The sequence below is a fragment of the Elephantulus edwardii genome, unplaced genomic scaffold (genome assembly GCF_000299155.1).
Source record: "Elephantulus edwardii isolate Elephantulus edwardi_28Jun2011 unplaced genomic scaffold, EleEdw1.0 scaffold00017, whole genome shotgun sequence".
In the NCBI taxonomy this organism is placed as follows: domain Eukaryota; kingdom Metazoa; phylum Chordata; class Mammalia; order Macroscelidea; family Macroscelididae; genus Elephantulus; species Elephantulus edwardii.
In genome coordinates, this window is record NW_006399767.1 from 15,804,562 (window position 1) to 15,818,150 (window position 13,589).

Genomic DNA, 13,589 nt, shown 5'->3' on the forward strand with positions numbered 1-13,589 from the left:
GTATTTTTGAGATGAGTAAAATGAGATGATGGGTTGGAAACACCTTGTCCAGAACCTGGCACTTGGCTGGATCTCAAGACATGGAGAGGGTCTGCGTTTTCCCAGAGCTTGGCCTCTGATTGGGGTGGGTGGGGTGGCGTGAACCAGCCAGCCATCTGCATGGCATGAACAAATGGGATCTGCAGGACTTTGGAGGACAAGGGTTATTTCTTAAAGCTGAGATGTTCTTGGACCTCCTTTGGGCCTGGAAGTGTGAATTAATTGAGCAGAGATATGAAGAGGGGGACATTAAGAAGAGGAGAGCAGTGAGAGAACCTGTTGTGTTTGGAAAGGACTGCAGTGGCGATCCTGCTACCGTTCCTTCTCTTCGATGTTGTTAGTTGTCCAATTGACTCCAGTGAAGACCTTGTCCATATGTAACTTGATGACAAAACCCCATGTATAACAGAATGAAATCGGGCAGAGCAGAAACATGCCTCTCCACGTACCATCTTCATGATAATTGGTGGGATGAGCCCACTGCTACATATATCTCAATTGAGAGTTTTTCCCTGCCTTCCATTAGTGTCCTTCTCAAGCATTTGTCCCTCCTGATAGGAAATAGCCTGTGATCCATAGGATCTTCATGGACTTATTTCTTGAAGTAGATAAAAACCCTTTCCTGCCTTAGTATGGAAGTGTTGTGGTAACCTTCTGAACATAGGTAACCCTGTTAGTGTCCAAATACTGTCGGCATCTTTCCCATCATCACAATAACATGCAAGCAATCACCACAGTACAACCAGCTGACAGATGAGCATGACTCCTTCCTATATCATTAGCTAATTGGAGTTTTTGTAACTATCTAACTTTGATCCTTCTTACTCTGTTGAAGCCTATTTCATACCACTACAAGCTGAAGGCAGTGGCTGTGTCAGAGTCAAAGGAGGTTTTGGTGTAAAAGGCAGGTGAGACACTTTACACAAAGGCAGCAAAAAGATGAGGGCCAGTTCTCAGTCAAGCTTTTGGCCACAAAAGATCAAAATAAAGCATCATCTCAAATATAAGAATGAGATTAAGGGCTACCGCTTACCAGGGAAGTGAGGGAAATAAAGAACATGGCTGTTCAATTAGTGGGACATATTTGAGGATAATAAAGTTAAAGTCCCACTTAATAAATGTAGATAAGGACTTAATATATTAGAAAAAAAAACAAACCCAAACAAAATCCCTTTCTTGTGTGTATACTTGAAAGTGCGGGTTTTGGGCTCTGCTTGGGGCTGTAGCCATGAGGTTGTCTCCATGCCCCCATAGTTGGAATCTGAGGAGCCAGGGAATGGGAAGCCCTTCAAACATCTAGGAATTTTAGATGTGCAGTACACATTCCCTGTGCACGTGACTCAGTATTGTATGGTTCAGTAGGACCTGCCATGGCTGGTGTTGGACATGCTTTATTAACTAGTAGAATTAAATTTCTTTTGGTGACTTTAGGATACTGGTTCCATTGTAGCTACGATTGTACAAAGTGAAGAATCCAGGAAAGAACTGCCAGAGAAGGAATTAAAAATTAAGATTTTTATCTGAAAGCATCTACCTTTATCCTGAAGGAAAAACTAAGAGCAGCAACAACAACTGAGAATCTTGTTCAGAGAACATTGATACAACTCAGAAGTCAGCGTACACAGACCCAAGATCAAGTACACAGACCATGTTGTATTATATAGTAAGAAGGCTTTCAATTAAGTAAATAAGATGCTACACACACACATATGAAAGTGTAGGTTTGGGGACATCATTTGAGACAAACAGAATGAGAAGCCCAAAAATGGGGTCTAGGAATCTATATTTTTAACAGACACCCTGGTGATAAAAACAAAACACAGCAACTCTATATCCTCAACATTTTCTTATAGTATTTATATAATTTTTTGGTAAAGAAGAATGTTTTAAAGGCAGAAGTCATTAGAGATTGATAAGTAAGTCTATATATAAATTTGCTAAAATAACGAATTTGTTAAAAAAGGGGAAATCGATCATAAACCAAAAATAAAATGCAAACAGTAAAACAAAAAAAGTTCAGAATACACAACCAGATTTAATATCCTTAAAATATCGTGAGCCCTTGTGTAAATAGCAAAACAAATACCTCTGTCAATAAATGTGCAAAGGACATGAATAGGTAATTTTTAAGAAATGTGACTGTCTAATAATATGTCATTATATATTTATTATTACTAGTAAAACATTTTTCATTTCTCTGGTTAGTAAAGGTTTTATTTTTGTTTTGTTTTTAATAGAATGCTACTGTTGGTGGAAAAAGCCTTTGGAGCCTAGGGGTTAAAAAGAATCTGGTAGCTAACCAGAAGGTTGGCATTTGAATCCACCAGCTACTCTGGGGGGAATAAAAGATGTGACAGTGTACTTCTGTTAAGATTTATTTACAGCCTTGGAAACGCTAAGGGGCATTTCTACTCTGTCCTGAACGATTGCTACTGGTTGAAATAAATTTCATGGCTGAAGATTCGTTTAATGTTGGTAAGAAGAGATTGAATCAGTCTTTCAAAAGAGAAATTTGTTAATAACTATCAAAAGCCTTAAAAATGTCTCATAGTCATGACTGAGAAATTTTATTTGTAGAAATTAATACACTTCTAGGAATAATCATGAGTGGTAATCACAAAAATGTTGCTACAAATAATGTCTGATTGTAAGAGGGAACTAGAAACAACATAAATTTCTAACAATACAAATTTGTTAAAATAATACTGTATATTCATGTCTTTTGATTTCCTGACTGCTGGTGTTAAGAGTGTTGATTGTGGAGCTAACTAAGCAAACTGACATTGTTAACAACCTCAATCTCTTCTCCATCTATCATGGTGCTACCAATTGGCCCAGTGGTGAAAATCTTTTTCTTCTTGGTGTTGAGCTTCAATCTATATTGAAGTCTACAGTCCTTTTAGCTCTTCTTCAGTTTCAGCAAGCAAGGTTGTTTAGGGGGGGAAAAAAAATAACATTTTGAAGAGTTATCTCTAACCCTGATACCTTCAAAGCAGGAATCATAGTGACCTTATAGAGCAAAGTAAAGAGCTACGCATAGAACTAGTTTTCAAGGTTGTATGTAATCTTTATGGGGTGAGAATCAGGAACCTTTTGGCCAAATGCTTAATCACTATGACATCAGGGCCCCTTTGTCACTCGATAATAAGATTACAAGTTGTTATTTTCTTTTCCATTGTTGGCAGAACTTTTTTCTGCATTTTCACCATCCATTGTAAAAAGGTTTTTTTCCATGTTATGAACAGTATAATAAAATTTGTTTTACATAATGTATCAAACCAAATCTACTACAGTTGAGTCCAAGCTTTCCACAATTATATATCTTTAAAGATTATAAATTTCTCCTGCAGAATGATTGGTAGGTTAAACCACTGACCTTTGGATTAGCAGCCCACACAGCTAAACCAGCATGCCACCAAGATTAATTTCCTTAGTGCCTCCAAAGTCTCAAGGACCCATAGTAGAGACAAGTGTTCTCTTTGGAATATCACCAGAGGCCTATGGTTAACTTACTTGTCATGTTGATTTTGGGCAAAACTAAAAAATAACCTGCAGTTTGGGCTTTGGAGAGAAGAAATGGCAACTAGTAGGTTTTATAGGGTCTGAGCAAGAAGCTCCCTCTAGATTGGATCTGTTTCTTCTGCCCAGGTTTTTCCATAACAGAAATATAAGGCCAACTGTAAAGGCTGTATTTGGCCCCACAGTTAACTTAATGACAAGGTGGGGTCTTAAAAGTTGGCTCTTTAGTGAGAGAAGATCTTCACCCTGAAACCCACAGCGTCCCTTTTCAGCAGGAAGTAGCTAAGAGAATACGCCATCCCCTTTTCCTTATGACTCAGGGGAAGTCTCTCTCAGGGAGGAGTGATAGGGAATGGCAAAGGACACACTGACAAAGAAGATTAATCAGAACTGGCTTTGACAAGCACTGTGGCATTTGGACAAGAACAAACTGGGAGGAGGGTAGAGAGAATAGTGCAACAATGAATGAATGGAAACCCAAAATCTCTGTAAATGTTTATGAAAATTAATAAAATATAATTATAGGAAAAAAATTAAAAAAAAAAAAGAAAAAAAAAAGTTGGCTCTTGCTCTCCTGGTGGCCCAGTGGAGGTTTGAATCCACTAGCTGCTCCGCTGAAGAAGCTCTGTGGGCGGTCTCTTCCTATGTGATTTATAGGCTCTGAAAACCCATTGGAGGCTCAGATACGATTTGTTTCCAACTCAAGGGCACCTAACTACTACACTATATCTGTAATATTCTGATTTAGGCTAGGCCTCTCACGTTTTAGTACAGATTCCGATTCTTAAATCAGGAGTGAGGACTGATAATGCATGTTAACCAGCTTCCAGGGAATTCCTTTGCTATTAGCCTGCGACTTTCACGTTGAACAGCCCAGATTTTGAAGCCAGTCAGCCACTTTTCCAATCCCTGCTCCCCTTGGCGCCTCAGTTTCCATGAGGATTTAATAATTTCTTACACTATCAGCACTTAGGACTGCATTCACTAAAAACTCCTGTATTTTCTTACGCAGATATTTTGTAGAGCCTGGCAGCGGATGAGCTAGGGTTTGACAAATGAACAAATGAATGAATAACCTTTAGGGAGAAAGTCTTTCCTTGGAGACTGGAGTTAGAGAAGGGAAGTGGGAGGGCCCATTGGAGGGAAGAGGCCCACCTCCCAGAAAGTTCGCTCCACCCGGTGGTCAGGAGAGCCTGGAGCGCCCGGAAGCCGGCGGCCTGGCGCCCCACGGACCCATGCGGCAGCTAGCGGAGGAGGGAGCGCCCCCGCCAGCCCTTTCGGTCTAGGGCGCAGGCGGCTCCGCCCCTTGGAACGTTAAGACGTCGGAGCATTCCACGGTTGCTACATCGTCGCGAGGGGCGGGGCGCCTGTCAGGGAAGCGGCGCGCGCGGGCGGCGGGCGGGCTAGGGTTCCACCGCGCAGTGCCAGCGCCAGCGCCAGACCCGCGTCGCACACTCTGCTGAAAGCTGCGCGCCGCCTTGCTCTCGAGTCTTCGCTCTCGCCCGGCCTGTGCGCTGCCTGAGTATGGAGCTTCTGTGCTGCGAGAATCTTCAGCAAACACCCCGGGCTGCGTTGGACTCGAAGCTGCTGGAGGACGAGCGTGTCCTGCAGACCTTGCTCAGCATGGAGGAGCGCTACTTGCCCTGCGTCTCCTACTTCCAGTGCGTGCAGAACGAGATCAAGCCGCACATGCGGAAGATGCTGGCGTACTGGATGTTGGAGGTACTGCTCGGATGGGTCCCCCGGCCCTCCCCACTCCCGCACCCGTGAATCTGGACATCCTGAGGCCACCCTCTTTCAACATCCTGGTCCCAACAACAAACGGCAAGATGCTTTTTTGGCGGCCCAGATCCCTGAGGCCTGGTCTTTGATTCAGACAATCTAAAAGGCAGCCCCCGTTGTGTCCCCCCCCCCTGCTTTTCCCCAACCTGAATCGCTCCCTCTGAACCTACTTCCAGTCATCTGGCACCCTAACCCTGTCTTTTTTGGGCGAGGAAAGCGGGACAGGGGCCACTCTCTCTTCTCCCCTCTTGCGCCTCCTGCCCCCCCCCACCCCCCGTCCGGTCTCCCAAGGAGAGCGAGCCTGGAAAACCCTGCGTTTGCCAGCCTCCGCCCTAAAGCCGGTTCTTGTGTCTTGTAGCGGGGTTCTGGCGAGGGAAGACGGTGGGGGTGGCGCTCGCCCTGTTACTGCGGACAGGGAAACGAAAAGTGCGGGAGGCAGCGGTAGGAGTCTCCTCCCTTCCCCTTGGGTGTGTGCAGTGGGTGGTGGTAATGAGGGGAAGGTCCCAGCCCTCTGGCTACCAGGAGTGCTTCTTCCGTCCTTCCCCCCCGTGGGGGGATGGGGAGTTTCAATTTGGAATCGAAGGAAGCACCCCTCCGGCCTACTCCCCCTCCCTAGGGAGCTGGAAAGAGGCATCATAGAGGAAGTGTAGGGGTCGCCACCTTGGGGAGGGTGCATCCTTCTTCATATTGGTCCTTATGGTCACTGTAAATACACTTAGCCCCGCTCTCATTTTTGTGCCTCCTTCCACGTTCCTTCTGCTCCCTCCTTTCCCAAGTCTTTGCCACCACAGTGACTATGTATCCTCCCCCAGGTGTGTGAGGAGCAGCAGTGTGAGGAGGAAGTCTTCCTCCTGGCTATGAACTACCTGGATCGATTCCTGTCCGCTGTTCCCACCCGTAAGACGCAGTTGCAGCTCCTGGGTTCGGTCTGCATGCTTCTGGCCTCGAAGCTGCGCGACAGCAAACCCCTGACCATCGAAAAACTTTGCATCTATTCCGACCATGCCATCTCTCATTTCCAAATGCTGGTGCGTAGCTGCCCCTCAAACACCCCCTGCCACCTCACTTCTCAGGAAAAGGAAAGTGAAGTCCATATAGAGAGGCTTTTTGGCCTCTGAGGACAAGGGAGCATGATCTCAGAGTCAAGCCAGAGCTGTATCATAAAAGGAACCGGGATAGAGCCTTTTGGTCTCCGAGGACGGGAGCATGATCTCAGAGGCAAGCCTGAGCAAAAGGAACGGGGGTAGGGAAGAAAAATGGGGCAGTGTGATGTTTAGGATAGCGCTGGCTCGGACTTGAGCTGCAAGCATGAATAAAACCCTTTCCTCCTGGCCTCCAGGGGGCGCCACTCCTTCCTGGTCTTTCCCCCAGATAGCAACAAGTCAAACTGCATGTCTACTACACTCACTAGTACTTTGCCTCTGGGTTTACAAAGCCACCACGAGTTATTTATTGGCAGCAGAAGGGCATGCCTGCACACCCCCACCGGGTGGTGGAGTGGAATGTGCCTCGTGTGGGGGAGGGGGCTGCCTTGGTTTCTTTATCCCAGGGTGGACTTTGCGATAGAAGTCTCCCAGAGCTGATTGAAGCCAGGCCCTGATTGCTCCAAGGCAAGGCTGGGGCGCTCTTCCTTGCACCTTCTTTCCTTTTCCTTGTATCGCAGGAAGGAACTCCTTCCCAACCCTCTGGTCCCTGTCCTCAATTCCGAGGAACTCAAGCAGCTGCTTTAGGTCTGGTGGAAACATCTTCCCTTCCCCCGAGCTGAGGGGCAGACAGGGAGCAGAGCTGCAGCTGCTTCCGATGTGATAATGATGCCCCCTCCCCTGGCACGCCCCTCTGACCAAGATCTTTCATAACCCTGTGGGGAGCTGCTGTCACCCCTGTGGTTTGGGAAGTGGCTCCGTGGGCCTCTTGCTGGGAAGTTGGCCGGCCGTGCCTGGCTCCTCCGCTGGAGAGTTATTGGGTTCTCTTCCCCCACTCCACTCTGAGCCTAGGGAGGAGATGGGAGAGCTGCTTGGCTCTGGAAGCGGTTTATGTAGGGTGTCTAGATCATCTCCTGGGAGCACAGGGCAGAGGGTGGGCGAGCTGGCACCTTCTCCACCTTGCTGTATGGGGCTGGCTGGCCAAGTCTTCTACTGACCCTGAGAGTAGTCTCTGGGCCCCATCTCCCGGGGAGGAGGGCAGCATGCAGTCGGCTGTGATTGGCTGGCGGAGAAGCCAGGGTACTGGGCCTGGGCCCGCCCCACTGCTGTGAATCGAGGAACAGGATTTCTCTTCCTGCCAAGTAGCTCTCAGAGATGGGAGTAGGAGGCCGGAGTTGGGAATCTGGGAGGCCCCACAGCTCTTTGTGATGAATCTGGTAGTTTTTGGCAAGTCTGGAGGAGGAGCTAGTTTCCAGGCCAGACAGCATGATTTATTTGGAGGGGTTTGGGCTAGAAGGTAGAAGGGAATTTCTTTTTTTGGGAAAAGATTGAGACAGCGCACGTGTGCGTCTGTGAGGGGAGTGTTTCAGAACAGGCAAAAGTACTGTTCCCTCATTTCCTCTGCCTGAGTTGGGGGTCAGATATGTGGATGGATTCCTGGGAGGTCAGAGTGTAGCTTCCTTGAAAGGTCAGGGTTGAAAATGACCTCAATGAATTCTGCTTAGTCCAAATCCTTGTGCAGTGAATGAGAGAAGGGTCTTTGGCTCAGCATTGCACTGAAGCATGGAAGTGTGGAATCTGGGCCTTCTGCTTTTATCCAGGTTGCCTTGAAGGACAGGGATGTGATAGATGTTGAGATCGTCAGGGGTAGCCTCTGTTATAGGGTAGGTGGACTGCCATCTCTCACAAGACCCTGCAGGCATGCAACAGGGAAGTCCCCCTCCCCCACTTGGAGGTCTGGCTTCCTGTTCATCCCTGAGTTAGGAGGTTGGCCACTGGAATGAGTACCAGGAGGAGAATCCTAGCTGGTCCTGCCCCACTCTGCCTCCAGGCCAGGCTGTTTACTGTGGGGCCTTGCGAAGGGCTCACGGCATGTTTGGGAGGATGCCACCTAGGCTGAGGCCAGCTGTGGCTGGGGGCCTGGAAGAAGTTGGGTGGGGTTACCATTTCTGCCTTAATAAGGGGTCAAACCCACGAGTTCCTTCCTGAGATAAAACAATGAAGAAATCCTCATATATGTAACTCGGAAATGGGGCCAACGCTGGGAACACCAGATGAGTGGATTGGGTGGGGCTCCCTCCCAGACCCAGCCATGGTTTATTGGCTTAGATTAGGGGGATAGTTTGGTCCCCAGGGGCTCATCTGGACTCATCCTGGCTTAGTCTCTACTTCACCTCCTGAGATTCAAGTGGCACTGGGCATTTTCTAGGTTCCAGTTCAAGGGGATGGATGGCATACTCGAGGATGACCCACCCAGGGGATGTGGGTTGGGTTGGGCAACCTCCCCTTTGAGGAACCTCAGTGTTTGTGTCACAGGAGGGGTGGCTTCATGCTCAGCTTGGTTCTTCAAGAGATCTTTGGAGTTATGGAGAATCTTGCTGCCTTATCCCAGAGAAACCGCATGTTCCTAGCGATGCCAGAACTATCGATCTCTCCAGTCTTTTTTCTTTTAAACCCTGAGTGCATTGATTGGAGTCCTGAATGAAATCAGGAGAAGGCCTGGGATTATGGCACTCCTGCCCTCTAAGATAAACCAGAAATAAGAGATAATCCACATAAAGCATTTAGTATAGGCACCCCAGCTGTTCCTTGCCCTGGATTGTAGAAGTGGAGTTCTAAGCTTTCTGGAAGTTGGATAGATGTCCTTCCTTTTGAGACTTTCCTTAACTTTCTCCCTTCAGTCTAAGACACTACTCTTTTCTCTAACCTGCAGGATTGGGAATTGCTGGTCCTGGGGAGGCTCAAGTGGGACATGGCTGCTGTGATTGCTCATGACTTCTTGCCTCTGATTCTGCACCGGATTTCTCTGCCCACCGATCGTGAAGAGTTGGTCAGAAAGCACGCCCAGACCTTTTTGGCCCTTTGTGCCACAGGTTAGAACCCTGTATACCTGTTTGCCCAATTGGGGAAGTAGAAAATGCTTGGAAGGGTGAGGTAACTAGAAGATTCTAATTTCTCTTCCTCTCAGAACTTATCTGGGAAAATATCTTTGCTGAGTCTCCCTGAATCAATACAAAGAAACAGCAGAATATAATCAGAGTTATATGACATCTGAGAGACCCCCAGTATATACAAAGCAAAACAGAGCTTAGGAGAAATTACTTGCCTGAGGTCTCAGGGGTCAGTTTGCAATCCAAGTTGCTTGATCCTAGTTGCATAGTGAGACATAATGAGAAAAATGTTTTTTATCCCCTGGACATTGGGAACTTTAGCAGTGGCCTTAACCTGCCCTGGACAAAGGGCTCTTTTCTGCTTCCTCTTATATCCGTGTCCTGCCCCACGCACTGTTCGGGTTTCCCATTATGCTGCTGCTCGGTTCATGTTGCTGGGTATAAACTAAAAGTTTTCGCTTACTGTCAAGTCACTTTTTTAGTTCTCCTTGTTTCATGGCTCCGTCTTTCTCTTTCTAAGATTACACCTTTGCCATGTACCCACCATCCATGATCGCCACGGGCAGCGTTGGGGCTGCAGTGCACGGCCTGGGTGCCACTACCATGTCTACGGATGAGCTCACGGAGGTGCTGGCGGGGATCACAGGCACTGAAGTGGTGAGTCCTAGGCAAGCTGTTCGTTGTTTATGGTGACTGTTCCCTGCGCCTCCAGTAGAGGGCGTTGTTCCCCCCCCAATTTTGTCTCTTCCACCAAATTTCAGGTCCTCCTCGCCTTGGGGCTTTGGTGGCTTTTTTATCTCTTGCTTTGGTCTGGAGGAGACCAAGTGTCTTGGGTGGGGTAAAAGGCACTGGCCCAGTGTGCCTTGTCCTTGCCAAGTGGTATGCTAGGGTAGGGGTGGGGTTTTAGTATCAGATGCAGGGCTGCTCTCACACCCTCTTGCCACATCCTCTTGCCAGTTTCTGAGAATTGAAGGTTGGTTCCTGGGGCCGGGCTATACCTCACCTCCTCAGACTTCCCTGTGTGCTGAGGGTGTGTTCCCTGTGTGTTCCCCTATACCTGCTGCCAGATTGGGGGTGGAAGTGAAGAATGGCTCATCCTCACTGTTCCCCCATGTTTCCAGGACTGCCTGCGGGCCTGCCAGGAACAGATTGAAACGGCACTCAGGGAGAGCCTCAGGGACACCAGGACCAACTCCAGTCCAGTGCCCAAAGCCCTCCGTGGCTCTAGCAACCTGGAAACCAGCCAGACCAGCACTCCTACAGATGTTACAGCAGTCAACCTGTAGCCTCGGAGAGGCCCCCTCAAGTGGCCATCAAGAGCAGAGGAGGGGACACTGCCCCCCACCCCATCTCTGCCCTTTAAGAATGAGCCACACCACTTCTAAAGCCTGAGGGGGCTCTTATTTCACCCCTCTTCAAGCCTAAAGGGCCAGGTCTACCTATCCCTGCACTGTGCACTAAGGGGCTGGGCTGACCTGTGTTTGGGTGGCTGGTCAAGCTCCTCCTTCCCCCCCTCCCCCCTGTATCTGAATAACTCCTTTCACAACTCTAGCTGGGGGTGGTCCGGGCTGGTCAGCGACCAAATTGAAGCACGTCAAATACAAACACCAGCATTCCTTATCGAGGTCCCTTTCTCTCTGGGGCTTTCATGTTCTAGACTGCCAAAATGCCTCAGTGCCTTCTAAGGGGTGTTGCCCCTTCTAGGGTTATTGCATTTGGATTGGGGTCCTTCTGAAGATGAAATTTCAGACATTCTGATAGACACATGTGAGAGGAAATAGTCTGTACTGCTCCTCTCATTACACTTTGGAAGCATCTGCATAATCCATGCTCATAGCTGCTCCTAGAGAAAAAGGCCTAGGCCTTAGGCAGAGGGGGCAAGAACCAACAGATTCCTCCTTGCTTTGCTTTTCCATGCAGCTTCTCCTGTGTGATTGAGGGGAGTCACTGCTGAAGGAAGAGGTTGTTTTAATTTATTAATTGCTTTGAGTACAACTGTGAGGAGGGTGTAGTGGGGCCTGCCTAGCCCACAAGTGGTGGTGACCCTGGTGGTTGCTGTACCCCTCCCCTCTGCTACTGGCTGGAGAATCTTTGTGGCCAAGGAGCTGCTATAGCCTGGAGTGGGGCCATGCCCCCCTCTCCCTTTGGTCCTCTGCCTGAAGACAAGGCAGAGATGCCCTGGAGGACAAGAGCCCCCTGCAATGGAGAGGGAGGCAAGTCCTTTTGACACACAGGTCTCTTCCTTATGGCCACAAGGTGTAGGCTGGTAGCCCAGGACCATAATGCTTTATATCAATAAATATTCTGGAATAAAGCTAACCCTGCCTTGGATGATTTTGTGGCCATAAAAACCCATTTCTAAGATGACTGGAAAAGGTAAGCTGCAATATCGCAAAGGGTCAGTTGGTATTCTTTTAGGTTTTGCAGGTCTCAGCCTCAAATATACTCAGTTGTTAAAATGTGACATTGCCTTGAGCATCACTGCTCTACAGAATCACATAGAAATGGGGCTTGAATAGGCTTGTATTGGCACAGGTGAAGGAAAGATCTGAAATGAACAGATGACTAGACACCATGTATACTGCAATCAATCTGGAACAAGACATATACTATGAAATAAATGGGGACTGGGAGAGGGATGAAAGAAAAATAAAACAAGGCAGGTGAAGGGAATATAAATCCATATGAAGGTTTGCTTAGACACTGTAATAATTGCATTAATTCATGGTAATTATCACCTATGAATATCTGAACAAACCAAACCCCAATGAGATTTGTAAACTTTCACTCAAAATAAATTAAATGAGGCAATGAGATGCAACACTCAAAAATGTCATCAGTGATAATTTAGGACCTGGATCTAGTTTGCGGATAGTAGTGGAAACTGCAGGGACTGAAGCTTTTGAGTTCTGAAGTCAGAGGAAATGGGAAGTTAACAGCAGATGTGGAGGGTGTGGCTCAGGATGCGGGAGCCCAAGGTGGCTGGTTGGTTTGAGGTATATGTTGTTGCCTTTTACTCAGTTCAACTCATCCGGGTGAATGTGAAACAGCATGGCATATCAGCAGATGGGAAATTTGTACTGGGACCAAATTTTTGTTCACGAATACATGTCTTGGAACGGACTAGCATTTTTAAAAGTCTGGGTTTTAGCTCTACTTTGCTCACCTCTGCCACTGCATCACAGAAACCCACCAACAAAGGGGTATTGCTGTGTTCCAATAAAAAAATTTATGGACACTGTAATCTGAATGTCATGAAATGGGCTCCTCCACTCCATTTAAAAAATGTAAACCTTTTTAAGCTTATGGGCTTCATGAAAATGGACATCGGGTGCTAGAGGGCTAAGCTCTGGTGCTGACTCCCATCTAATTCTTGGGCCTGACTTTTTTCTGGCTTTCCTTGGCCCTTTACCTTCATTTTGCTTGGTGAAGGGAATTCTTACTTAGTTGTTTCATCCACAGTAGGCATGACCATTGGCTGAATAACTTACTCCTGGTTGCGGACATCCTACCAACATAGGATGTCAGGGGAAGGCAGAGAGTACTGCCTGCTGGGGCTAACTGTCACCTGGAGGAACTTTAGAATGGAGTCCTATGGGTAAGGCTCACGAGGGGATGAGTTCTTAGAAAAAGACATCATCAGTCATGCTAGGAAAAGTGGAGGGTCAGAGAAAAAGACGACAATCCTCAAACAAGACGGACTGACACAGTGAGTGTAGCATGGGTTTGAGCATTCACAGACGGTGAGGCTGGCACAGGACAGGGCTAAGTCCCAATCTGTTCATCTGTTGCTATGCGTTGTAGTTAACTGGATGGTACCTAACAAGAACATGGGCAAGGATCCATTCCTAAGAGAGGCACAGGACAAGAGTACTTGCTAAATAGAGAAAAGCAGAAGGAAATCCATTAACTATACCAAAGGACAGAGGTAAAATAAATATATGGCTCTGTTTTTATCTCCATTCCAGTCACTAAAGCTAAGGCCCTGGGAGCAGGGGTAGAGTTGTCAAGTGAGATTTCACAACTGAGTAAAAACCAGGGCCTAGAATGGTAGGGTGAGCTTGCTGGACCCTCAGCCCTTCCTGTCCACTAGTGGGGAGGCACAGCTGCCCACTGTGACCCCTTTCTGCCCTGATCTGAGCCTGCTGGCACAAAGGTTCACTATCCTCACTCGCCACCAACAGGGTTCTGGTGACTTCCCAGGCCCCTTAGGTCA

The 13,589-nt window shown here is 47.6% G+C and overlaps 1 protein-coding gene across 3 annotated transcripts; it reads left to right on the forward strand.

The window, feature by feature from the left end:
* The first annotated feature begins 5,082 nt into the window (after positions 1–5,082).
* Positions 5,083–10,659, forward strand: CCND3 (cyclin D3). Of its 3 annotated transcripts, none has more exons than XM_006881995.1 (5): positions 5,083–5,280; positions 6,153–6,368; positions 9,196–9,355; positions 9,894–10,030; positions 10,495–10,659. In XM_006881995.1, the coding sequence occupies exons 1-5, from the start codon at positions 5,083–5,085 to the stop codon at positions 10,657–10,659; spliced, it is 876 nt and encodes a 291-aa protein (XP_006882057.1). The 3 variants fall into 3 exon arrangements, with proteins under 3 accessions (XP_006882057.1, XP_006882058.1, XP_006882059.1); XM_006881997.1 differs by lacking the exon at positions 5,083–5,280 and adding an exon at positions 5,769–5,807; XM_006881996.1 differs by lacking the exon at positions 6,153–6,368.
* Positions 10,660–13,589: the final 2,930 nt, after the last annotated feature.

Coding starts and splice junctions, on each gene's coding strand:
- CCND3 (XM_006881995.1), top strand. CDS start 5,083: ATGGAGCTTCTGTGCTGCGAGAATCTTCAGCAAACACCCCGGGCTGCG. Junction 9,356..9,893: donor TTTGGCCCTTTGTGCCACAG/GTTAGAACCCTG, acceptor TCTCTTTCTAAG/ATTACACCTTTGCCATGTAC. Junction 10,031..10,494: donor GGATCACAGGCACTGAAGTG/GTGAGTCCTAGG, acceptor CCATGTTTCCAG/GACTGCCTGCGGGCCTGCCA.